This window comes from Suillus subalutaceus (assembly GCF_016647625.1).
Source record: "Suillus subalutaceus strain FC151 chromosome Unknown DFJ58scaffold_69, whole genome shotgun sequence".
In the NCBI taxonomy this organism is placed as follows: domain Eukaryota; kingdom Fungi; phylum Basidiomycota; class Agaricomycetes; order Boletales; family Suillaceae; genus Suillus; species Suillus subalutaceus.
Genome location: NW_024540318.1, coordinates 116,820 through 140,787, shown reverse-complemented (window position 1 = coordinate 140,787; position 23,968 = coordinate 116,820). Strand labels below are relative to the sequence as shown.

Sequence of the window (23,968 nt, the reverse complement as noted above, 5' to 3'; positions counted from 1 at the left end):
GAACGAATCAAATTGTCTTCATCACAAATTATCTTGAACCAGTGGTGTTCTGATCACGAAGGGCGCTATGTCCATGTCAACTATTTCAATTCAACGTAACTACTATATCACAACTTGGCAAATGATACGTAGGCTCGGTCAGAAGACCGAGACTTTCGTCCTGGGTTATTTAATTTGAGACACTAACAGAATCGCTCCGGTTGAACATGCGCAACCACCGCGATGCATTCTTAGGCAAGTACATGGAGTGCATCTCAGCAAACCAGTGCGTAAGCCAAGCTATCATGGCGAATGGAACGGGCAGAAGGTCCAAAGTCGATGCCGTCTAACAGAAATACTAAGCAATGGATCAGAAAGTAAGAACAACCGACGTACCAAATAAGTTCTGGCGCCTTGAGAGATATCTCGAAGGTCCCAAAACTTTCATTGGGAAAGAGCCAAATATGATATATAAAGCTGCGATCATCATTTGATCAGATCGTGTTTAAGGATCATTTCTAAGAGAAAGCTCACCTCATCCCCTCAGATTGCCAGGCCACAGCTCAACACTCGTTGAAGCAAAATGGGAAGGCAGACCACAACTACCACGTCGGCAGAAATGGAGTAAGCTCGAGTCGCCCTACGTTACAGTAAGAACCATGGATCATGAAGGTGTTCAGGAACTCGGCTTACTGTGGCTTGCCAAGGGTCGTCTCGCAAAAAGTGGGGTTACGAGTAGATAGTACTAGTTTCCCGAAAGAAAGGAAGAGAAGGGCTGCGGGGTTATATATTGGGATATCGTGTTTAGGGGAGGTCCATTGGAAACCTCGCTGAATCCAGCACTCAGTACTACTCATTATTGACAATCCACTAGAACTTTCTTGGATGATCGTAACTACGTCCAAAGCCATGCGTTCTATCATATCGATGCATCATGCACGACGTGTTTTAAGGAAGTGCAACAGCCATGGAGCGCTGTATGTATATTTCCGGTTTACCCTGACTGATGGAAAGGACCTAACAACAAATCAACGTTCAACTCTCAGGAGGTGCATCGATATCCTTTCTCTTTCCAACGACCAAGGCCCTCTGTCTCCTCGTTGGATGCCTCGTTTTTGTCTTTAGATCCGCACCTGGTTGAATCTGAGGGTATCCCTGACATTTACATCATAGCCTTATAATTGTGACTTCTGTGTCCAACTTGGTCGTTCTGTGATGCTAACCGCCATGAGGCCGTTTGGAGAGTGCTGGGCCGCATTAATGATGGCAACTCAAAGGAATCCTATCAGGCCCTGACCGGCGAAACCAGTCTGTCCAGTGCCTAAGCAAGGTATTGGTCAAGTCCGAGGGTTGGAGACCGCAGTACAGCCTTGGGCTGTAATAGCAGGCTGCAGGCTGAAGATATATAACTACTTTTGCTAATCACAAGTTTCCAGTAGATCCTTCAAGAATGAAAGTGCTGTATCGATCGCCGGTGATCCAGCGGGGTTTCGAATGGACCTCCCCTAAAAACGAGATCCGTATATATAACCCCACAATTCTTCTTTCCCTTTCTTCGAGAAACCAACACGATCTACTCGTGGTCGCACTCTACCAAACAGTCTGCGGTTTGCCGATGAGTTGACTTCCTCGATATCGTTCTTACTTTATATATCTTGTACAGGAGCTTCTTGAGCTACTTCCGTCTACTACATGGTGTGATATACCGAGCACCGTGTATTAGAACTCGCCGCAAAGCACAACGCTGACGCCACACAGATCGACTTAAATGAGGGCCCAGCTTTGGTGCGCGGTCGAAAAGTTCCATGAAAAGTTTTCACATGTCTCTTCGACCACGCACCAAGCGCGGAGGTGGGACTCAGGAGTATGCTTCTCTGAGGCGCAGATCGTCTCTGACGAGAGTCCAGCTTTCCGCATAGTTCATAGCTGAGTATCAGTTAGGAGTCAGACCACAGATGTACCACAGATCGTTGGTTGAGAATGGGCCAAGAGCCTAGGTATTTCTCTGAGCAAAAACACGCATAACATGTGCGCGTTTCTAAGTCCGAATCGTTGTCTCTGGCAAAAACGCAATCTTCATTGAAATACCAGAGCTGCCTGTGTACCTGCCCACATATGTATATCCCAACGAACATCGAACCCTGACGCAGCCGTGATTATACTCCTTGAAGGTACCAGTCAATCAGACAATGGTAGTTTCTTTTGAGCTCCCTAAATTGCATACAGTCAGATCGTCAGATCGTTCTGTCAAAGTTCTGTAGCTTCGTCTTGACAAGTGACAATGGTAACAACTAGTACGCCAATATCCCACGTTCAAGTCCACCGTATGATCGAAGATGCACCATGCCAGAAAGGCTTCAAAGTGCTGGGTAGATCAAGACCCACTGGCTTGCCTGCTTCGTCGAACGTTGCACCATTCTCGATAAGAGCAACAATCAGACGGGGGATGGCAGCCGCGGTGCCATTCAAAGTGTGGGCGAATGGTATCGCAGGTGCCGACTGAGTCGAAGCGGATGAGGACGATGGTGGGGTATGCCTGGGCATACCTGACGACCGACGGTAGCGGATGTGAAGGCGACGGGCCTGGTAATCAGTACAATTAGACGTGGAGGAGATTTCTCCCCAACTCCCTCGACCTGGCATCCACGCTTCCATGTCATATTTGCGATACGCGCTGGCGCCTAATTCTTCGGTAGGCATGTCTAAAACCCTTGTGTCATAATGTCAGAGCGGGGGCCTCGGTCTAACGTACAATACTTACCGAAACGGAAAATTCAGGCCTTCAAAAATTTCCGTTTGTACATTACGAAGTTCTTCCATCGCTTGTTCACTGGCATCTTCACTACAAACAACGAAAAGCTCGAGCTTTGAGAATTGGTGGACTCGGTACAGTCCACGAGTGTCTGCGCCGCGGGCACCTGCCTCGGCTCTGAACGAACGGCCAAGACCGACCACTTTCAAAGGCAAAGCTTGCTCCGTGAATATTTGATTCGCGAACATACCGCCAAGCGGTATTTCTGCGGTGCCAGAAAGTACGAGTTCGGGATGAGAGGGATTCGAAGATGAAATGTGATACATTTGCGAAACAGGTGGATCAGCATTTTGATCTCTAGGTTGGAATCCGCATCGTAGGGCAATGTCTGCCCGAACAACGTCCGGCGTCGTGACGAACCGGAATCCGTGTTCAAGAGCAATTGAGAGGGCATAGTTGGTCAGAGCCATCTCCAAGAGTGCAGCTTCTCCTAGTAGGTAATACCATGATGAACCCGTAACTGTCGCTCCCGCTTCGAAGTCGAGGATACCAAGAGCGCGACCAACATCCATGTGGTCACGATTGTCACTGGCAGCAATGGGGTCCGATCCGTGAGTAGAAAGTACCACAGCAGCTTCCTCTGGACCTAGTGGTATATCAGGATGTGTGTCATTCGGTATTTGCAATGCAAGCCCCAGTAAAATGTCCTCCACTGTCACAAGTTTCTGCTCCAGATCTGTGACCTCCCCCTTGAGAAGTTTAGCTTCCTCCAAGACAGCCTGCTTCTCAATTGGATCTTTGATCGTTCGCATCTTTTCGCCCAAGTTCGAGCGGGCGTGACGCTTCAAGCCTAACATGCTGGAGAGTCTCTTCTGTTCATCATAATGACGCACGACCGACTGCAATGCACCAATCGGAAGTGGAGCCTTTCGATTAAAGGCATTGTGAGACTTGTATACTATCGACTCTGAGATAGCGCGGTAGTCGAGGCGTGGTTTAGGAAGGGCTGTTGTCACAGGATGCACCTCTGGTGCCTTCGCCGACAGAAAACGAGACCCTTTCGGACCTATGAGCAGATACTGTGAAAATTGACTCCAAATATTGAATGCTCCACTTGCCATGCTGCAACACGAAATTGAAGCATTGACGCCGACAACAGTGACTGAGGGAAGGCAGCAACGAAGAGGACATCAAGCCCACTCAAACGTAAAATGGAATAAACGCGTATGGTCACATGTGATCACAGGCATGCTATGTCACAGCGTCACGCGTCGCGACTTGCACATGGCTTCATCCTCAGCGAAAGGGAAGGCACCAGCTAATGGCGCTGCAAGTTCAGGCTATGAACTACCGTGGTTTGTGCTTCCGCTTCTATGTAGGTGTTTTAACTGAGAATCGGTAGGGTGGAGAAGTATAGGCCACAGAGCTTGGATGATGTGGTCGGAAATGTTGATACTATTGAAAGACTGAAGGTCATTGCAAAGGATGGAAATTGCCCTCATATTATCATATCGGTGCGTCTTCATAGAGATGGATCCCCTTTCTTGATGCAAATGTCATTGCAGGGTCTGCCGGGTATCGGAAAGACAACGAGTATACATTGTCTAGCGCATCAGTTACTCGGGGATGCATACAAAGAGGGTGTTCTCGAACTAAACGCTTCTGATGAGAGGTTTGCAGCTCTAATCTTCGATACCAGTCTCGCTTTGACCTGCCCCTAGAGGAATCGATGTCGTACGGAATAAAATAAAGGCCTTTGCACAAAAGAAGGTCACCCTTCCTCCTGGGCGGCATAAAATTGTGATTTTGGACGAGGCTGACAGGTGCAAATATCGACGAGATTATGTCTTGGTGATGCTCACTCCGTTGTACAGTATGACTGTTGGTGCACAGCAAGCGCTGAGAAGGACGATGGAGATTTACTCGAACACAACTCGCTTTTGCCTGGCATGCAATATGTCTAACAAAATCATCGAACCAATACAGAGTCGATGTGCCATCCTACGATATGCAAAGCTCAGAGACACCGAAATTCTGAAAAGACTGTTGGAAATATGCGAAATGGAGAAGGTGACAATCCAATTACTGCGCCTGTCATCTTCTTAGTGACCAAACCTGCTATTAATTTAGGTCGAATACAATGACGATGGTCTGACTGCTCTCATATTCACATGTGAAGGTGACATGCGTCAAGCAATCAATAACCTTCAGTCAACGCACTCCGGTTTTGGTTTCGTGTCTGGCGACAACGTTTTCAAAGTTTGCGATCAGCCCCATCCTGTCATCGTACAAAGCATGATCCGATTGTGCTTGAAGGGTGATATTGATGCTGCGATGGAGAAACTAAATGAGCTCTGGGAACAAGGATACAGCGCTGTTGACATTGTGGTCACAATCTTCCGAGTAACAAAAACATTCGATGAGTCAGTCCCGACTTACTGAGTTATCGCTAGTTCTGAGAATATCTTTCCTGTCAGACTACCCGAGTATATGAAGCTCGAATTTATCAAGGTAAGAGGAAGTGTTCCTGCATTACATGAGCGTTTCAACGGATCATACCATCAGGAAATTGGCTTCACGCATATGCGCATACTTGAGGGTGTAGGCACTATTATCCAATTGGGCGGTTTGCTGGCCCGACTGTGTAAAATGGTACGCTTGATCGTTGAATGCCCTGTTCACTGTTGCTGAATGAGTGTAACGCAGAATATGCAGCCTACATTGTTTCAATTGTAGTATTCGTCGTTGCCAGCGTGTTTGCTATAGCGTTACTGCCTGGTAGGCTTAGACCCCTCTCTCGATCGAGTAGCTCGACTCCGTTGACATTGAACCATTGAAGCCTTGCCGCAGATTCCACATTTGAGACGCGATAGTACGATCGTCGGACGGCACGAAAACGTAGGGATAATGATAACCAATCAAACATTTGACTTTTTCCGTAGGGCACAAAATAATTATTTTGGGAGGAATCTGTCGCCCAGGATCTATCTAGCAGTGACGATTCAGTATTCAGTATTCAATATTCAGTATCATCAGCGTGAACTTTGAAGTGTGATAATACAGAATTTCCAACACAGCCACATATCCTTCAATGTGACTTTGAACTTGATCTCGAGAGTTTGATCATCTAAAACTATATAGCAGAACGGGATGGCCGAGACTATGCCAGATAATCGCGAACATGTCATGGATCAGATATTAAACCCTCGGCGAGAGGATGCAGATCAGATATTGGAAGATCTTGGACTTGCTGGTTTCCCTACTCGAGACAAGGTCCATCAAGAAATTGAAGCCAAGTTACTCCTTCCACCAGACAGGATACCCGAACACTGGCTTCCAACATATCAAATGTACGTATACGATTCGTACATGTTTTGAAACCAGCAAATTTGATTTCTTTCACCTCAGAACGTGGCAACCCGAGATTTCTATACAATCACTCTTGACCTCCGAACCTTCTCCACCGCCGACTAGTCTTACTTTCCTGCGCGCGGGTCTGGAAGGACGTGTCATTGGTTATGCAGAAGTGAGCCCTTAGTTATGCTCCCACGTTTCATAGCTGTAAACCCCTCCAAGACGCCAAATGCATCGGTTTCGACAGCGCTCACATCGACATCTATGGACCGTGCTCCTGCCCCAGTTGCCAACTTTGTCAGGGGAAAATCCGGTTATGTTCCCTTCAAACCTGGTGGACTTGACGATGTGATTCTGGCAGCAAAACAGACCACAGAAGTACCTATCAAAGGATTGCGGAGTGTCCCACCGGGGTTTTCGAGAGGATTGCGACTCTCGGGAGACGATCCGGAAGACGAGGCGCTTGCTTCTCTCGATGATACTGCTGATTACAACGAGGACAAGGTATATTTGTCATTCTCGCATGTACCGTATAGCTGCTCAGCACATATCGCTCAGCACATTGATGAGAGTCGTGCGTTGGATGACGAAAGAGATCTCTTACCAAATGGTGATAGTTTCGGAGAAATTGACGAGCTCTTACCAACAACAGTGAGGACCTTGTCGTGCGGGATCAATTAATGCTCAAATAACATGCTTCCAGCGGACACATCTACGACCATCAACGGCTCCCCGACGGACCAGGAAACCCAATGTAGTTAAGCGCGATTGGGCACATGTGGTTGATATCAACAAGCCTATGACCAACTTCCATGAACTTGTGCCGGATATGGCTCACAAAGTCGGTCATCGTTCTTTTCGTGACTCAAAATCTCATGATCTAGCGCAGTATCCTTTTGAGTTGGATACTTTCCAGAAAGAAGCAGTGTATCACCTCGAAATGGGAGATTCAGTCTTTGTCGCAGCGCATACTTCCGCTGGGAAAACTGTCGTTGCCGAATACGCCATCGCTCTCGCTGAGAAACATATGACACGGTTTGTCGTGTGCTTTGTATAGCATGTCAACAATTCAAGTTATCTTCTAGCGCCATATACACATCGCCGATCAAAGCGCTGTCAAACCAGAAATTTCGAGACTTCAAACAAACTTTCTCGTCATCATCTGTCGGAATACTTACAGGCGATGTGCAGATTAATCCCGAGGCGAGCTGTCTAGTGATGACGACTGAGATCCTGCGAAGCATGCTGTACAAGGGCGCCGATCTAATTCGCGATGTCGAATTCGTGATTTTTGACGAGGTGCATTACGTGAATGACGCAGAGGTATGGTGCCTGCATTATTCCCGAACTTACTTTTCTTAGAGTTTGGCAGAGAGGTGTTGTCTGGGAGGAAGTGATCATCATGTTACCTGATCACGTCAACATCATCCTGCTATCAGCAACTGTTCCCAACAGCAAAGAGTTTGCGGACTGGGTAGGGTGAGCAAAAATGTGACGCTTGCACGTAAAGGCTTTGACTTTTGCCCGTGAATTTACAAAGGCGAACCAAAAAGAAAGACATCTATGTAATCTCCACGGCGCAAAGACCTGTCCCCCTTGAACATTATCTTTACGCCGGCAGGGACACATTCAAGATCGTTGATGCTTCTAGGAACTGGGTTGCACGGGGGGTAATATGTCAACCGATTAAATATCGTGCACCCTGACGCTGCGAGTACAGGTACCAGGATGCTGGCGATGCTCTCAGAAGGAAACAGGACAAGGAACGAGATGCTGCAGGTCTACCTCCTGTACAGCGTGTCGGTGCTCGAGGCGCTGCAAGAGGTGTGCAGCGTGGCGCAGCACCAGCACGCGGTGGTCAACGCGGCGCAGCCCCGAGCGGATCCGCACTCCGTGGGCGTGGCGGCGGACAGTCTAGAACCATTCACACTGGGGCAGACAAGAATCTCTACGTGCACCTACTAAATCATCTTCAGAAAAAGGGGCTTCTTCCTGTCGTCGTGTTTACTTTGTCAAAGAAGCGTTGCGAAGAAAACGCTGCGACTCTTACCAATTCAGATCTGTGCACGTCTGTAGAGAAAAGTGAAGTACATGTCGCCGTCGAAAAGGCCCTTGCACGACTAAAGGGTAAGTGTAGTGGGAGATGACTTTACTAACTGCGTTAATTCCCATCCTAGGTTCGGACAAGAAACTTCCGCAAATCGCTAGGATGAGGGATCTACTATCTCGAGGAATCGGTGTTCATCATGGTGGTTTGTTGCCCATCGTCAAAGAGGTCTGAAGAGTTCACGCATGGTTGTAATCACGACTGACTCGCTGCTGACAGGTCGTAGAGATATTGTTTGCACGTGGGCTCGTCAAGGTTCTGTTTGCCACAGAAACCTTTGCGATGGTGCGCTTCTCATCGCGTGTCATTGGCAAGGGAGTCCTGACGGCACGCGCAGGGCGTTAATATGCCTGCAAGATGCGTTGTGTTTTCTAACATACGGAAGCATGATGGGCGCAGCTTCAGGGACATTCTACCCGGCGAATATACCCAAATGGCAGGTCGTGCTGGACGGCGAGGTCTGGACCCTACCGGAACGGTGATCATTGTTGCAGGTGACAATCTTCCCGAGGCAAGTTCACTATCAATGATTTAGGCACACTTTAGTAATATCTTGACTTTACAGCAAACATCTCTCTTGAAGATGATGCTCGGCACACCCGGAAAATTGCAGTCGCAGTTCAGGCTCACCTATAATATGATACTAAACTTGCTTCGTGTGGAGGCACTGCGCGTCGAGGAAATGATCAAACGGAGTTTTTCTGAAAATTCTTCGCAGAGACTGCTTCCCGAACACCAAAAGCAAGTTGCAGAGGTGTGTTTCTATCTTTTATTTTTTCATACCTGTTGACTCACGACAATCATTAGCATGAAAGGACACTTTCTAAAATGCCCAAACTCGAATGTGATGTTTGCTCGGTTGACATCGAGAGCTATTACGATCTTTCCCTTCAGATCGTTGGTTTGAATAACAAACTTTGCACTATGGTGACATCCAGTCCTTCAAATACCAACTTGTTGGGCCCAGGGAGGGTTGTCATCTTACGAGACGGCGTATGTTATCTGCCAATCACGACTCTAATGCCTACTGATCACGCTCCCGTTTACAACCAGCATTTTAGGCGAGGCAACGTCGGCGTTTTGCTTAAACCAGATCCACGGCAAGCGAGTTCATTCGCGGGCAAACTGTTTTTTGTGCTGGCTATGGTCGACCAGGAAACGAAATTAGGTGACACAGGTATCTATTTGATGGCATACGCTAGCACATGAAGCCCGTTCATTAGATTTCCAGATGTCGAAGATCGAGCTCTGCCACCGAGATGGCCACTGGATCCCGCTTCATTAGAAGTCGAGAATCTCACATACGACTTAAGGAGTGTCCCTCTCGACAGCATTTCTGTGGTGACATCCGAGACTATGAAGGTGTGCAACATTTTTGCTCGGAGCTCTGATGCTAAGCTAAGGCAGGTGGACGCAACTGGAATCGTCGATCACCATAGGAAGTCTTTGATGCTTGAGATCATCAACTCGCTACAGATTCTTGTCCACAATTGGAGGGCTGTTGGAACCATACCGGAGGTTAATTGGGACCGCATACGAACACTTGATTTCCAGGAGGCATTGCGCAGCAGAAACGACCTCGCCAAGCGTCGCCAAGGTTCGTCATGTACACTGTGTGGCGAGTTTCATGATCATGTCAGTTCAAGTCACTTTCATGCCTTCATTTGACTGACTGGGCCGAGCAGTATCTCATTCTCCATGGTCAGAAGACGCTGCGCACTAACATCGACAAACTCAAGATGGCAATTTCTGACCAGAACCTCGACCTTATCCCGGACTATGAACAACGAATTGAGGTCCTAAAGGAGTTGAAGTTCATCAACGAAAATTCGACTGTCCAGCTGAAAGGTCGTGTTGCCTGCGAGGTCAGATTCGGCCCTGCTATACCGATCTTAAATATTGTCGGCTAACTGAAGTTCAGATCAACTCTGCAAACGAGCTCGTCCTCACTGAGCTTATACTTGAGAATACTCTAGCAAACTATGAGCCGGAAGAAGTGGTTGCTCTTCTGTCTTGCTTCGTCTTTCAAGAAAAGACAGAGGTAGAACCTGTTGTACCGATCAAACTCGAAGAAGGCAGAGATGCAATTCTTGCAATCAGTCGGCGAGTGGAAAGTGTGCAAGACCACCACAAGGTTTCGGCAGAAGAATTCAAATCCAGCTTAAAATTCGGTCTCATGGAAGTAGTATACGAATGGGCGAAGGGCATGGTGAGTCAGCGAACGTGCGTTACCCCCAAGGGGCGAAAACTCATAGTCGACCATTTGTAAAGCCCTTTGACCAGATAACGGCCTTGACCGACGTCCAGGAAGGTACGATAGTGAGGGTTATAACGCGATTAGATGAGACGTGTAGGGAAGTCAGGGATGCTGCACGGGTGATCGGAGATATGGACCTATTCAAGAAACTGGAAGAAGCTCAAGTAAAAATCAAGAGGGACAGTAAGTCAAAATCACTCTGGAGATCTGTTTGTCTCTGATTTGCATACTTTGCAGTCGTCTTCGCTGCTAGTTTGTACTTTTAACCCGAGAACATGGTGGCTGTACAGTCGCAGTATATGTAGTTTTTACACTCCGCGGAATAAGACTATAAGATTCCTATCCTAACGCAGCGAAGTTGATTTCGCCCGAAGTTAACGTGAAACCTTCTCATATCTTGTACAATTATTCTCCGAGCAGAATGGAAACCATCTCTCCAAGTGATACCGATGCAGCCAGCAATTCTCGTTTTACTCGTCAAACTGCCTCTTCACACTCTACCTGGCGGCGTCTCAATGGTTCCAGCTCCCCTTCATTTGATCAACCGTTGGGAACGGAAACCCCTTCCGCTGCTCAGAATGCTAGCACTGTATTCCAGAGAAGGCGTGTTAATCCTGAAAGCCTCGCTCTCCGACTAGGACCGGATCTCGTCCGTGATCTTGAGGCACTGATACACCCTGGAAACATCGAGATGCCGTCCTTTGCCGTCCGGAAAGAGCTGCAAGAACGTTACAATATCGACAGGAGGCATGTCTATGATTACTTTCACAGCCGAGGCTTGCGCGTGATCAAGGAAGATAAGAATGGCAACACAACTGTACCAAATGATTTTGCTCCAGTGCCGGCGCGATCGGTTCGAACATTTGAATAGATCATCAAGAACATGACTGATATGTGATATGTTTTCTTAGCCGAAGTCGAACTTAAACCTCCGCACTTTGCGCCAAGCGCCTGTGAAGGAGTCGCAGAGAGCAACTGTAAACTTGATATCGAAACTCAAGGAGACCAAGCCCCCAAGCAAACCTCGTGGAGTTACGAAGGCCAAACCTGGCCGACCAAGGAAATACGCCGTTAGATCCATTCACGACGACCCCCTGCCACCTGCAGTTATTTGTCCGTCATCTCGGATGGCCCGCGCAATCAGTCCAATCCTCCAACCTGACATCCTTCCTGCGAGCGACCCAAACGACGAATTTGACATGGCAGTCAGTACTATTGACGAGTCTTACTCATTTGCACAAGCGATAGACGAAGTCGCTTACACGTATCGTGGCCCACCAGTATTAATGTTCGAGACTAGCCCACTCCACACCCTTTCCAATGCGGTGCCAGATCTGAGAACCGATGGGGCTGAACTAGGTTTATCGCCACGCAAGGCTTCTGCCGACCCTTTGTCACCGAATACTTGTACACTCTCAGCTACTGAGCGGGTGGCACTTTATCAACTTCTTTCTGGAGCGTTTGGCACTCCTCGTGACATCCATGAATGCGCCGGTACATACAGAAATCACATGCAGGAACGGTCGAAACTTTACTACGAGGGGCTTCTTGCAGTGCCTTACCAAAACTCTCGCTACAATGACAGAAGACCAGCTTCTTCTGACAATCACCAATCGGTTCCTTGTAATGGCAGCGAGTATAGCCGCTGGGTTAATCCAGGAGAGTTCTGCATATTAGATGACAAAGCTTCGGTCAGGAATTCCAAGCCGGTCAAACCCGACACGAGTACGATCAGACAGAAAGCACAAGTCAACTTTGACATAGATAACGAAGCACATCCCCTGGACACGTTGTTCCCAATATTTGACCTGAATAGGACCAGCGTCCATGATTCAATCGGGGAATCACCTGTTATCCGCAGTCGGCGCCAATCCTACGTACCTTTAGATTTCTATTTCCTTCAGAACGAGGAAAGGGGTGAGGCTGAGGATCTCCTTCTGGATGCTGCATCTAACTCGGGCACCCCTGAACTTCCCAACCATTCGGTCTCATTACAGTCGAAGATCCGTGGAGGATCTCTCCACGGACATCCGGATTTCCCAGGATCTCCGCCACTGCTGCCTTCGGCTGAGTTTCACCATGTCGATGTCAACCCGCGCCCCGCGCTCCCGTTACAACAACCGGCTTCTTCACCGAACGTCGATGAAACCAGTGCCCTCACATTGGCCAAACAGAAAAGTAGCCGAAAAAGTGTAGCTCCACAAACCCGTTTCGCTCCCTGCACTCCGCAAAAGCACCTACGTCAGTGTGACAGGATCAGGACGAGGTCCTTTACGTCCCGCAGCGCTAGAATTCGGACGACTTCTGCTGGCGGAGGAATATAACAAAACAATAGCTATCTGACGGTGTGAGATGATGGGCATCGCCGGTAAGTTCAATTTATATCCTGATCCAGTGCACACTACTTATCCATTGATTGATATAGCAAATGTTTCGTGTTTATTTAACAGCAGTTCCCCTTTTGACTTAGGCCGCGCAATACCGTCAATCTTCTTCGCGAACCCCTGATTTCCCAGCGTCACCTCATACCATCGCACGACTTGTCTTTGGATTCCCAGATCCCAAAGACAGGTTCATGTTCCATTATGACATTCTCTTTACGGTACCATTTTACGATAATAATAATTAAAAGGTTACCCTGCACCATAATTCAGAAACGCTTTGGTTTCAGTCGTCATGTTTTTTTTTCAGCCCTCTTTTGGTTTACTTATTCACGTATTGTTTCCACGATATCACTAGGTTAAGTAACTATTAACGAGCCCCGAATGAAATGAAGACATGCAATAAGCTACGCCCGGTTCAATTATATAGTTTATCTAGTTACTAGTAGGCCTGATCAAATATCCAAGTAAAGCGTTATCATGAACAACATCACAACATGAACAATTGACATGGATAAAAAAAAATCACCGCCTACTCATTTTCCTATCACGCCTACAAGTACACATCGGAGTGTGCGTAGCTCCTGAGCAGTTTCGGGGGTAAGCCGGGGTAAAATGATGAGCTTGAATAGAAGCTCTAGGTGACGGCTCCGCCGTAATCTGGTGATCATATGGCTCCCCGTCACCCTGAGCGTTCCTAGGGTTTGCGCTCAATTGATACCTCACGGCATCGGAGACTGGTTGGCAAAGAAGTGGAAGAGGCGAAAGACTCCGCTCCCGAGGTCTACGAATGCCTTCGTCTGGAAAGACAGACTCATCAACCTCGGCAGCGGACGATGCTAATTCGTCTAAAGGAATTGGGGGGATTGGGCGGACTGGTTGCGGTTGCAAAATGGGCAGACGGGTGGATGAACTTCGTGTCGCTCCAGGTGTAAGGCCAGGTGGAATTGCATTGGCTAGAGAAGATGACGAATTTTGGTACAATGCGGGAGTGGGTGCGAATAATGCAGTCATTGAACTCGAACTGTCGTGGGTATATGAAGAGCTGTGATGAGGGTATGAAGGTGATGCTGGTAAAGAATCGTTATGAGGTCTTGGGGAATACATGTCACTGTCCTGCCGTCGTTGTGCATGGGAGGGAATTTGTCGATGAGACGAGATAGGATATCCAGGTGCAGACACGGACATTCGTCGGTCTGAAAGTATATATGACGATGATGGCTGTGGCCACCAAGGGCCAGATGACCGTGAACTGTCCCCTAGCGCGCCTTCGAGCGCAGAGGTAGATTTCATCACCTGGGGCACAGTTACACCGTAAAACGGCATGGTTTCTTCTTCGATCCCGTCCATCTCCTCAATGTCAAAATCGGCGTCCTCATCTTCGGAGTCAGATTCATCAAAATCCATGTCTTGCCGAGTGTCGGGGTACTCGTGGACAAAGGGGGAGGACGGTGTCTGTAATGACTGCGTCGATGCAGACGAAGGGGTGTTAACGTCGGAGGACAGTGATGGTTGTGTCGTTAAAATTGTGACTTTAGGATTGATGGATGGAACGTGGTGCGGAGCACGTAAAAGGCTCGAAATATGACTATAGGCTGACCATGAGTTGAACCTTGGTACGGTCTCAGAGGACTCGTACTTCGGCTGGCAATGTTCGGGAGGGGAGTATAAGCCGTCGGAAGAATAGACGCTATCGGGAGAGTGAGAAAGGATGTAGGGACTCATGATGTGTGTATGGGAGGACTGAAGCTGAGGGTGGCAATATATGTATGGCTGCATGTCTAGATGATGAGGGAAGTCACATTCAGTGTATGATGGAGCAGCAACGAAAGCTGCGCGCGGAAATCGATTCGGATATCATATACCCCAAGATCAGCCGTAAAGAAGCGTCAAAATCTGGATGAGTCAAAGAACACAAATAGAAAGGCTGGGATGTCAGTAACGTATCAAATTGGAAGACAGGCGATTTAAAACCAGGCCCGCATCGCTAAGTCGGTTGGATTGTATAGGGTCTCGAATGATTAACTCTTGGGACTGCGTTACTTCCATTGATCAATTCCGTAATTCACGATAGCAAACAACGCAATCGGGGGTAAAGTGGCTCACGAACACGTTGAAATCTGTACTAAGTGATGGCGCAAGAATGGACGCGGAAGTGAATTGGCGACCTTTGTCGTCAAAGTCATCAACCATGTGATATATCAGGAAAATCACCGGTCAAGAAGAAGGCCGCATGTATTAGCTACGGCAGCAAGGTCATTGACCAGTTAACCGTGTCTACAAGGAGTTGGCTTGAGAACCGGATAAAGAATACTGGAGTGTTGCTCTGATTGTGAGAGAAAGACGCACCTGAGCCTCGTGTTATTGACAGCGCCATGAAACCTTGGCTGACTGGCAGCCGTCAATGGCTACAAGGCATTATACCACACATTTGGCATTACTTTCTTTGTTCCTCTCCCGTGATTAGTGGTATTCCCGGAACGGGCGGCCTCTGGTCATTTGTCAACTTAGCCTGGACCCGTGTAGGGGTTCGTAACAAGATGCGCTTGAGATGCGCTTGCGAATATCAATCAAGGTTGTCCATCAAGCCAACTGGCCGAATAAGGAACCTTACCTGTTTCAATCTTCCGTTTCATCTTGATCTGATGAAACCTCATGATGCTGCCACCCAAGATGAGCCAAGATGTCAGGTAGCTTCTCCGTGATGTCGTAACAGATGGTGCGTTATCGCTGAACTGCGCGCGATCATACAGCAGAAGGCACGGAGCCTCAATATCAATCAGGATCTAAAACAGTTAGCATAGCTGGCTAGAGCTGTGCTACATAGCTCCAGAACTTAGTTTGGGATTGGCTGCCGCATCATTGGCATTGGCAGCGATCATGTCGTGTCACAGGTAGTGGCACTGCCAAAATCAAAATCTTGCCATGACTAAATTTTACCATGCACGGGCAACGAGGTCGGCAGTAGGGTCCATGGCGTGAGGGGTTGACGACGGGTGTTCTAACTTTCAGGAACCAATGGAACTGCGGACACAAACCCGCTGTTTTTATGACTAATTCTAGAGTTTGATCCAATGTTAGGCAACACGCTGGCGCATATCACACAGTCAGGATGGAGTGGCCTAGATGCGGCACTAGAATGTGTAGTAATTGGTTGGCTGCACAAAAACATTCGAAAATGAGGGACTACGTATCGTGACACGAGGAATGCAGGAACTAATAGCACAAAGAAACTGAAAAATATGAAAACCTCCAATTATGAATCAAGGGATGCGTATCAGCCACGAAAACATCAATTACACGCACTCAATTGAAACAATGAAACACCACGATGTGAATCCGAGGACGTATCCTCAGACATGGTGTATTAGTATTCACTCGGCGACAGTCAGCCCTCCCATCGCCCTCTGCATATCCCTCATGGTAGAATCAAGTCCATTGCCCCTGGGGCTAGTGCCGGGACTTGCACCTCCCATCACATGGCTTCCATTAATGACCCGCGGTCCCAGTGCAGGGTGTCTCACACCCAATGCAGCGCCCAACATTCTCTTCCCTGGATCTCCAATCTTTGGTGGGCCTTCCGCGTGAAGAATAGCGGGATCATCGTGTGACACGGCCGAATTTATGAGGTCATTCAGAGATGGGTGAGAAGGGAGGGTCGGAAGGGTCGGAGAAGGCTCACGCCCGTTGGTGAGTCTTGGTGAATGCTCCGAAATAGTAGCATTCTGCACGTGGCCGTTCTGGCCGTTTCCGTTGCGTAATCCGTTGCCGTTCTGACTCGTGTTGGCACTGCGACTGGGGAAAACAGAAATAGAGGCAGCGCGCAAATTGTGACCGCGAGAAACGTTGCCTGTGTGACCACGGGTGTTTACTGTCTGAATGACAGTCTGGGCGTCAGGCCCATCATACGGTTTGATGGTAGCAGAACTGCCGGTAGTAAGGATAGCAGGAGGGAACGCGAGCGTGTGGAGATATGCACGTTTGGCTGTCAACCACGTGGAAATAAATTGATAAGACACAGTTTTTACTGGAAATCAGATACAGTTAGTACTTACCAACTGAAGCATCTTGAAAAACGATCAAGAGGCTCGTATCGTCTCTCCATTTAATCTTGAACCCTCCGCCAATATTCTCCCATTCCGAGAATGCAGATTGGATATCTTTGGTCTTGAGCTCCTTTGCAAAGCCTGTCAAAGACAAAATGCGCGTGACTGACGCCGATAGACCAGATGTTGAGGTAGATGCCATGATTGAAACGGAAAAGAAACTTGATATGAATGGACTGAAGACTGATGAAAAAAAATGGGGAGGGCTGAATGTAACGAGAAAGCCGAATAAGAGAGCAGGCGATGATTAGCGAGAATAAATGTATAGTCGAAATTGCCGAAGTTGTTGTGAAAAGGAGATAAACAGCTGTGATATAATCGCTAGTTATTTCCCAATTGATTATCGAAGAAGCGAGCGTTTCAGTTTGATGTTATACAGAAGGCTGACGAGGAAGACTATAGGAGAGAAGTGAACAAGTCGCAAACTGACCTCTAACATACTTTCCCACGAACTCTCACCCAGAACCCAAGCTCACAGATTTTTTGTTAGGTCAGTGAAACACTAGTCTCCTCAATTCAATCCTAATTTCCGCAGCAATCCAGGACTGCCTTGCCAAAGTGTGCTAAACGTTGAGCTGCCATTCAAAAGTTCAAACGGTGTACTTTGCATTTTTGTCAATCCTTCCTATTTGGGAAGAGCAAGCTGCTCTCAAACATGATCATGGATAACGATATTCTGCGCGCATGGCTCCTCATTCACGAGCTCAGCGACCAGCTTGCTCATAACCAGAAGATATCAAATGCAATACATTCACAAGCTACTTCAATAAAAGTGTGTCCTGTCACTGCTAATATCCGTTCCTTTCACATGTTTTCACCAGGACCAGGCCGTGCACGCCAGCTCAGGTTTTGCTTTGAGGCGGTTTAATACCGACATTTCGAAAGGTCTGCTTGCATTCAGGTTGTCCATCCGCAGCAGGGCTCAACCTTGTTCGCAGAGGTTTTCGACTCCGAATTGGAGCGCATGAACGCCCAATTCATTATAGAGAACCAAACCCTACTTCACGAGAACAAGCAATTTAGTATCCTTCTCAAAGAATATGAAAGCACTATGGAAACCATTATGTCCAAATTTCGGAATCATGCGGTGCGTCTAACACCCCATTGTCAACTCTCCGATGATAACGTCCTTCGAATCTAGTTAGCAGCTCAGCAACACGAGCTTACCCTGACGCGCCACTATGAAGGCTTACTCCTGGCATGTGATTCCCAGAACCAGTATGCGGACCTAACTTCCGAAACCAAGACCGCAGTTGGTCTTCAGCGCCTTGCTCACACCCTCCGTGCATTGCATCGTTCCATGTCTGGCGAAGAGCCCGAACTAAACGATGATGGCACCCCAGACTCCCCGATCGACATCACTGCTCTCCTTCAAACATTAGACCAACAAGCAGAATCCGAGATTCGGGACGATTGGGCGTTGGAGCGTGAAATTGAAATTTCCCGTCTGGAAAAGGAGAACGAGGAGCTGCGTAAGATGCTAGGCATTGACTCCGCCTCCTTGAGCGAAAAGGGAATCACACTTGATCTCGAGCGAGAGGAGAGTGGTCGGATCTCGACGTCACTTTCTGTCGCATCTCGGATGCGGAGTGGGTCATCTTCTTCTGGTTCACGTATGAGTCCGTGGGCGTTTGACATTGATGTGCCACAAGAGCGGGATAGCAATCCTTGGAATGGATGGGAATCACAGCCTCAACAACAGCTCCAACAACAACCCCTCCCCCCGCCCCCGCAGCCCCAACGACCACAAACACAGCAGCGGATCCAGCCGCAACATCCTCCTCAACTCGGTAGTGGTTTGCGCATGCAAGATCCAATATACTCCAATCAACTTCCGTATGCCAAGACTATGCGACGACCCGCAAATTTATTCTCGCCAAATCCTGGGCCTGCGCCACCAGTAAGCGTGGGCTCTAGCGTGGGTTGGGCGCAGTCGACACCGTCTAAACTTGACCGTTGGACCCCACCGAATATGGCGGATTTCAATCATTAACTCGCGGTAGTTCATTTCGTTACAGTGTTGTATCCCTAGACTCTTTTGATACCCTTCTTGCTTTGACAGTACTCCGCTTACTGCAACGTCTTTCAATGACATATGAACTGCACTGCGTTGCCCTGGAATTGTAAGCTACACGTCTGTTCGAACGTACAATTTGCAAATGTCGAACAACCACTCTGTCACCGAAATAGGTGAATTTCATTACGATTACCCGTCTGTCGGATTGAACTTTGGAAGCTTTTGGAGGGTGGCTACCGGCAGGACAGGGACTCACAACAATGTCTCGAATGGTCGAAGTGCCTTCTAGTGGTTTGCTATGATCAAGGTTTTTAAAATTATCTACTGTGCACCTGTCACCATCTCGCCACTAGAATAACAGGTGAAAGGGCCATTTTCCCTGCCCGGCCGATTGCTCGGATACTAACCTTCTTCCTATTTTACAGCGAATGGTGCCTTCCAGAACAGCAGCCGTAACGGCAGCCGTAATCACACTGACCTATCAAGGACTTACTACAAATACAAAATTACTACGGTTCTTTGTGCACGACCGTATATGGACAGCAGGCACCATGCACATCGCCTACAACCAGAAGCACCGGATGCTGATTGGATGTACAACTTCACCCCGACAACCGATAGGCTCAGGAGCAACTCAACATTGCATCTGCTCAGATTCTCGCCCCACGGCGGCCAGTCAGATACAACTATCTAAACCTGCATATGCATGGTGCACTGTCATCGGCAAATGTACATCATCTTCACTGGTTTGAAATTCATGAAAGGCCAACCTTTTCGAAGGAGCCGGGGAATCAAAGACCCGAGACCGAGATTGTGTTTCACCTCATGGACACCCCAGTATTTAAGGACTTGGAACATATGATGAACAAACATGAAGATTGCATTCGATCAGCTCTTTACGGCAAAGTAGATACGAAGTACGTAGGAGGAATCGCAAAAGAAGGAAAATGGTAAGTCTAGATGGATGGGATGTCGCAATTGCAAAAGCGTTGGCCAGGTATATATATGAACAATTGAAGAGGAAAAGAAAAATCATATGTACGTGCTCGTCGTGCGAGGGTATCGTCAGCTAAAAACCTTCTATAGATACAGACAACAGATGGACCACCTAGATCATCACTACCTCCACTCCACTCCACTCCACTCCACGCACTCGTACAAAACTAAAATGGAAGGTCCCGGTTCCAACGATTAGGATTAAACAGCGCATAAACTGATTATAAAGTCCAGATACCACCAAACACATAGGTCTCACCCGAGGAAAAATCATCATGCGATAACGAAGCGCATCTCGCACCCTAGGCCACTCGGTCCCCGGCCTTCAAAGGCAACGCCAAGTAAACGCTCTTTGCCACAGCCAAGTCCGCCTTCTCGTCCGCGGCCTTCCCATTCCTTGCCCCGCAAATACATAAGATTCTGGAGTGCGCGTAGACGGAGGATTTCGGGGTTCGCGACGGGGCGCATGCGGTAAGCGAGCGCAGTGGGTGGAGTGCGAGGGCGAAGGGGTGAGGGGATGATGGGGGAGTGAGTGGCCGCCGAACGATGCACAACTAATGTAGTACTTGACGGGAAAGGAGCTACGAGTGGAATGAAGTGAATGGGCTCGGGTGAGGTGGCCGTTGGTGACGGTGTAGTGAGAGAGGTAAATTTCTTCACGTCACCTGGGCGAGCACGGTAGCCATAGGGTCGGAAACTCCTTCTGCCGGATGGGCGAGCTTGAGACTGTGAAGAAGACGTAGAAAAGTGGGAGGGAGCGGCGCCAACGGAAAACATGGTTGTAGAGATGTAGGCTGATTGAAGTCCTTTCGCCACGTCGACTATCCCATGGACAGAACGACTGACATGTCGAACAAACGATTTCCCCATGCTCTCCAACCCACGAGATTGACCTGCTAATGAGGGAACATCGACAGCAGGTCGAGATGTCTGCACCTCCCGAGTATGTCTTTGAGCCTTGGGTGGCGATAGTGGTGTTTCATCAAGCGAAACACGGACAAAGGAGGAGCGCGGGTTAATATCTCGCTGACTGTCATAGAGAGTAGGCAGTTGTAGGGATGACGTGGAGCATTTGGGCGAGTCGGTGACAGGCGAAGATGCTTCGGGAGACGTAATGCCTGTTACCGAGGAGCGCCAACTGCCAAAGGACAGCCAAGAGTTCGATCGAGACGTGGCAACAGAAGACGACATCGGGGTTATCGAGTCAGTTGAAGGGATCAAAAGCACAGGGGTGGGAGTACTGCAGAGCGGAGATTGCTCAAGAAATTGGGCAGGTCGTTCCACGTCCTTGCCTTTCGCCTTTCTCCTTTCGCCTTCCTGCCACTCAACTACATGCAGCAGGCTGAGCAGTAAATCGGATCGCGCAGAGTTATGATGGCGGTGCCGCGAAGGGCTGGTAACAGTACTGATTCCCGCAATACGCCTCGCCTCCTCCGCCCGCTCAGCTGCGTCGAGGGGGAACAGCTTACCGTCCATAGAGGATACGACCTCCTTGAACGACACTGTGCGCTGCTGGCCGCCACCTGGAGGCTTCGGCGTGGTGTCATTACAGAGCGGTTTCGGGGATGTGAGGCCACGCTTGGGTGGGGTTGTGCTCAAATTCATGGGTCGCATGAAGCTGTACTGAAATGGATCTTCGTCGCGCTTCGACGAGCACCTCTCTAACCGTGCCTGCGACAATTTACCATAAGATACAGTGTGACGTTGAACCATCGAGAACCCCACCCGCGTGGAACGCTGTCGGAGAGCGAGCTCTGCCTCTTGGCGCTTATGAACCTCTGCTATCCGCCTTCGCTCTTCCTCTACAGCAATCTCCTCCTCGCGACGGCGAATAGCGCGAAGTCGCTCGGTGTGTAGACGGTGCTTCTCTTCCTCCCAAACCCTTTCGCACGCACGCAAGCGTTGTCTTCGTTGAGCCTCCTCCCATTTCTGTTGCTGTCTCCGTCGAGTTTCTTGGACGACAAGTAATTCAGGTTCTTCAAGTTTGAGTGGACCTGATGGTACGAAGCACATGTCAAAATCCTCGTCTCGGACTTCATCTATCCGAGGATCATTGTCCGAAGTGACATCGATCCCTTTAAGTTTAAGAAGTAGGATCTTGGCAAGACGGATATCATCCAACGCGTAAGCCACCTGAACTTGGTCCTCGAGTGATCGGGGCGGTGAGGGAGGCGAGTCATATGACTCAAGGGAGATAGAAGATGGTGCTGATGATTCAGCAGACCCTAGAGACCCCGAAGGAGTCGGGGATAAAGAGCGGGTGGACGAAGGAGATCTGTCCGCCGACTTCATGCAGTCGGCCTTAGAATTTGTAGAGTGTGAAGGAGAGCGGACCAATGATGATGCGTCTGAACCACAACATTGTTCCTGCGGATGCGTCAATGAAGGATCCGTCTTCTCCGACTGGGGTAAGATAGGTGTCTGAGGTGGGCCTAAGAAGTTCGTGTGTATAGCAATTTCTGCTTCCCGCTGTTTCTCGACATATAAAAGTAGTCTCCGTTCTTCAGATGCCTGCCTAGCTAGTGCCACTGGCGATATTTGGCGTGAGCGGCCGCGGCGCTGCATTTGGGGTGGAGGACGAGAGTACCAGCCACCGCTGGGCGGACGGAGAGAAGCAGTAAGCATAGACGGGGGAAAAGGGAAAGGAAATGGATTCACCGATGGTTAAAAGGGAATTGTTCCACGGGAAGATCTCGGATCTGATATTATGACCGTATGAGAGATGGCTCTTCGGGGATTGCCTCAAGGCAGGAAATGAGCGTCTAGGAGTTCGCGATATGAACAAGTGACCCAGGCCCCAACAAAAATGGCCGTTTGGATCCAAGTCAAAGGTTTCAAATTCACCTTTGATAGGCAAGTCTACAGATAAAGAGAATTGTACACGCGTCATGTCAGTGCCATGCACAGGAAGAAATTTTGGAAAGGCCTACCGAGTAATATAGAAAGGCTGTGTCAGTCAACGAAGGACAACGTTTTAACCAACGGTTGAAATGAGTTTCGCCGCTGTGTGGTACGACGTCAAGAGCAACCTGTTAAACTTCAGTAAAAGTGTAAATTTTTACATTTTGATTACTCGGTCCACCATTGTCGTTGCCAGTGGACTGTGGAAAGCAGTTCACGGGGTATCTTCCAATCACAAGTTACCCGACCTCGATGGCTGTGCTGAGGCAGGTGCCGTAGTGGGTCCGTAATTTTTCTGCAACGACGACAGGTCGGGCTCACTCTTCCCTTGGATCGTTAGCCCTGACTCGCTATAGCTCCAATTAGTTACGGTTGTGGTTCAAATCTTTATCCTATTCCCAGTTATCCATGCGGAACCATGCCTCGAGGCCGCCCCCTTACCAGCAAGCAGTCCAATAATTGCACAATGCCACTCCATGCAAGGGCTTCCTTTGTATTCGTGATCAGTCACCGAGAGTCATGCCTTGCAACGAGGCAGGCCACTTCGCCAGACATCCTCTTTCTTGGGGCCAACACGCTCAAACAATACCAACCCAGTATCCATATTCATTTGTGGTACAGCGTGTCGTTCCTGAAGGGCCTGACCCTCTCATATCACACAGTCATCAATCTAGCTCCCACATCACGCATAACAGTGCCATCGCAGTGATCGTGCATCATGTTCTCTTGTCACATTGCCATTGGGCCTGCCCCACGGGCACCACCTGCCAGTGTCCCGTTTATGTTTTATCTTGCGCTGTTCAACTATCAATCTCTGATCGCCGCATGCAGTGTTTCTAGTATTTCCCCTGCTTTCTCCCTCACTCCAATCAGTTTTTCCCTGTTTGTCAAATGGTCAAAAACCATGTGTCCTCCATCTAGTGCGTATAGAAATTTGCCACGCACTATTTTCTCCGAGAAATGAAATTGCCGGTAGTCTTCCAGGAGCACTTCTTAAGAAGTGTATGCTATAACTCCATCCATACTACCAAGCATTTGTTACACGTCTTCTTCCCTGTTGTCGATGCGTACTCAATTTCATTATAGTCCTCGTTTTCCTCTCTGACACCCGACTTCTC

At 48.6% G+C, this 23,968-nt stretch overlaps 8 protein-coding genes across 8 annotated transcripts; 4 read left to right on the top strand and 4 right to left on the bottom strand.

Moving 5' to 3' along the window:
• Window positions 1-2,038: 2,038 nt before the first annotated feature.
• Window positions 2,039-3,937, bottom strand: DFJ58DRAFT_793520 (uncharacterized protein). Its single transcript, XM_041390413.1, has 3 exons — window positions 3,850-3,937; window positions 2,741-3,797; window positions 2,039-2,689 (listed from the first exon to the last, which is right to left on the bottom strand). The coding sequence occupies exons 1-3, from the start codon at window positions 3,920-3,922 to the stop codon at window positions 2,293-2,295; spliced, it is 1,527 nt and encodes a 508-aa protein (XP_041242792.1). The 5' UTR covers window positions 3,923-3,937; the 3' UTR covers window positions 2,039-2,292.
• A 71-nt stretch (window positions 3,938-4,008) lies between these two features.
• On the top strand, window positions 4,009-5,769 carry DFJ58DRAFT_793518 (P-loop containing nucleoside triphosphate hydrolase protein). The gene is made up of 9 exons (XM_041390412.1): window positions 4,009-4,086; window positions 4,134-4,245; window positions 4,297-4,403; window positions 4,453-4,554; window positions 4,606-4,801; window positions 4,862-5,154; window positions 5,209-5,242; window positions 5,297-5,383; window positions 5,438-5,769. Exons 1-9 carry the CDS (start codon window positions 4,016-4,018, stop codon window positions 5,465-5,467), a joined length of 1,032 nt encoding a protein of 343 aa, XP_041242791.1. The 5' UTR covers window positions 4,009-4,015; the 3' UTR covers window positions 5,468-5,769.
• Window positions 5,770-5,819: 50 nt separating this feature from the next.
• Window positions 5,820-10,797, top strand: DFJ58DRAFT_793515 (ATP-dependent RNA helicase). The gene is made up of 22 exons (XM_041390411.1): window positions 5,820-6,081; window positions 6,140-6,257; window positions 6,308-6,589; window positions 6,644-6,736; window positions 6,789-6,926; window positions 6,975-7,120; window positions 7,171-7,408; window positions 7,458-7,564; window positions 7,626-7,753; window positions 7,805-8,212; window positions 8,263-8,360; window positions 8,412-8,477; window positions 8,530-8,703; window positions 8,758-8,946; window positions 9,000-9,185; window positions 9,246-9,369; window positions 9,424-9,554; window positions 9,600-9,827; window positions 9,878-10,057; window positions 10,114-10,401; window positions 10,464-10,632; window positions 10,687-10,797. The coding sequence occupies exons 1-22, from the start codon at window positions 5,882-5,884 to the stop codon at window positions 10,713-10,715; spliced, it is 3,720 nt and encodes a 1,239-aa protein (XP_041242790.1). The 5' UTR covers window positions 5,820-5,881; the 3' UTR covers window positions 10,716-10,797.
• A 20-nt stretch (window positions 10,798-10,817) lies between these two features.
• Window positions 10,818-12,932, top strand: DFJ58DRAFT_433024 (uncharacterized protein). Its single transcript, XM_041380380.1, has 3 exons — window positions 10,818-11,302; window positions 11,361-12,817; window positions 12,875-12,932. The coding sequence occupies exons 1-2, from the start codon at window positions 10,871-10,873 to the stop codon at window positions 12,771-12,773; spliced, it is 1,845 nt and encodes a 614-aa protein (XP_041242789.1). The 5' UTR covers window positions 10,818-10,870; the 3' UTR covers window positions 12,774-12,817; window positions 12,875-12,932.
• Window positions 12,933-13,355: 423 nt separating this feature from the next.
• DFJ58DRAFT_842389 (uncharacterized protein) lies at window positions 13,356-14,555 on the bottom strand (the record flags this gene model as incomplete). The annotated part of the gene is made up of 1 exon (XM_041392824.1): window positions 13,356-14,555. One exon carries the CDS (start codon window positions 14,553-14,555, stop codon window positions 13,356-13,358), a length of 1,200 nt encoding a protein of 399 aa, XP_041242788.1.
• A 1,296-nt stretch (window positions 14,556-15,851) lies between these two features.
• Window positions 15,852-17,381, bottom strand: DFJ58DRAFT_685138 (uncharacterized protein). Its single transcript, XM_041383293.1, has 2 exons — window positions 16,886-17,381; window positions 15,852-16,815 (listed from the first exon to the last, which is right to left on the bottom strand). The coding sequence occupies exons 1-2, from the start codon at window positions 17,076-17,078 to the stop codon at window positions 16,205-16,207; spliced, it is 804 nt and encodes a 267-aa protein (XP_041242787.1). The 5' UTR covers window positions 17,079-17,381; the 3' UTR covers window positions 15,852-16,204.
• DFJ58DRAFT_793505 (uncharacterized protein) lies at window positions 17,382-19,082 on the top strand. Its single transcript, XM_041390410.1, has 5 exons — window positions 17,382-17,426; window positions 17,472-17,708; window positions 17,758-17,821; window positions 17,875-18,023; window positions 18,078-19,082. The coding sequence occupies exons 2-5, from the start codon at window positions 17,592-17,594 to the stop codon at window positions 18,927-18,929; spliced, it is 1,182 nt and encodes a 393-aa protein (XP_041242786.1). The 5' UTR covers window positions 17,382-17,426; window positions 17,472-17,591; the 3' UTR covers window positions 18,930-19,082.
• A 1,140-nt stretch (window positions 19,083-20,222) lies between these two features.
• Window positions 20,223-22,574, bottom strand: DFJ58DRAFT_914669 (uncharacterized protein; the record flags this gene model as incomplete). Its single annotated transcript, XM_041395400.1, has 1 exon — window positions 20,223-22,574. One exon carries the CDS (start codon window positions 22,572-22,574, stop codon window positions 20,223-20,225), a length of 2,352 nt encoding a protein of 783 aa, XP_041242785.1.
• Between the last annotated feature and the right edge of the window lie 1,394 nt (window positions 22,575-23,968).

What these genes read in the sequence shown, in the direction of transcription:
- DFJ58DRAFT_793520 (XM_041390413.1), bottom strand. Translation starts at nt 3,922, where the DNA reads ATGTCCTCTTCGTTGCTGCCTTCCCTCAGTCACTGTTGTCGGCGTCAA. An exon ending in CAATTTCGTGTTGCAGCATG is followed by an intron (nt 3,798 to 3,849) that starts GCAAGTGGAGCA and finishes ATCTGCTCATAG; the next exon opens with GTCCGAAAGGGTCTCGTTTT. An exon ending in GGCCTGAATTTTCCGTTTCG is followed by an intron (nt 2,690 to 2,740) that starts GTAAGTATTGTA and finishes TTATGACACAAG; the next exon opens with GGTTTTAGACATGCCTACCG.
- DFJ58DRAFT_793518 (XM_041390412.1), top strand. Translation starts at nt 4,016, where the DNA reads ATGGCTTCATCCTCAGCGAAAGGGAAGGCACCAGCTAATGGCGCTGCA. An exon ending in ATTTTGGACGAGGCTGACAG is followed by an intron (nt 4,555 to 4,605) that starts GTGCAAATATCG and finishes TCCGTTGTACAG; the next exon opens with TATGACTGTTGGTGCACAGC. An exon ending in TGAAGCTCGAATTTATCAAG is followed by an intron (nt 5,243 to 5,296) that starts GTAAGAGGAAGT and finishes TCATACCATCAG; the next exon opens with GAAATTGGCTTCACGCATAT.
- DFJ58DRAFT_793515 (XM_041390411.1), top strand. Translation starts at nt 5,882, where the DNA reads ATGGCCGAGACTATGCCAGATAATCGCGAACATGTCATGGATCAGATA. An exon ending in CCACAGAAACCTTTGCGATG is followed by an intron (nt 8,478 to 8,529) that starts GTGCGCTTCTCA and finishes CGGCACGCGCAG; the next exon opens with GGCGTTAATATGCCTGCAAG. An exon ending in TTGTCATCTTACGAGACGGC is followed by an intron (nt 9,186 to 9,245) that starts GTATGTTATCTG and finishes GTTTACAACCAG; the next exon opens with CATTTTAGGCGAGGCAACGT.
- DFJ58DRAFT_433024 (XM_041380380.1), top strand. Translation starts at nt 10,871, where the DNA reads ATGGAAACCATCTCTCCAAGTGATACCGATGCAGCCAGCAATTCTCGT. An exon ending in CTCCAGTGCCGGCGCGATCG is followed by an intron (nt 11,303 to 11,360) that starts GTTCGAACATTT and finishes ATGTTTTCTTAG; the next exon opens with CCGAAGTCGAACTTAAACCT.
- DFJ58DRAFT_685138 (XM_041383293.1), bottom strand. Translation starts at nt 17,078, where the DNA reads ATGGCATCTACCTCAACATCTGGTCTATCGGCGTCAGTCACGCGCATT. An exon ending in TTTTCAAGATGCTTCAGTTG is followed by an intron (nt 16,816 to 16,885) that starts GTAAGTACTAAC and finishes CGTGGTTGACAG; the next exon opens with CCAAACGTGCATATCTCCAC.
- DFJ58DRAFT_793505 (XM_041390410.1), top strand. Translation starts at nt 17,592, where the DNA reads ATGATCATGGATAACGATATTCTGCGCGCATGGCTCCTCATTCACGAG. An exon ending in CACAAGCTACTTCAATAAAA is followed by an intron (nt 17,709 to 17,757) that starts GTGTGTCCTGTC and finishes TGTTTTCACCAG; the next exon opens with GACCAGGCCGTGCACGCCAG. An exon ending in CCAAATTTCGGAATCATGCG is followed by an intron (nt 18,024 to 18,077) that starts GTGCGTCTAACA and finishes CTTCGAATCTAG; the next exon opens with TTAGCAGCTCAGCAACACGA.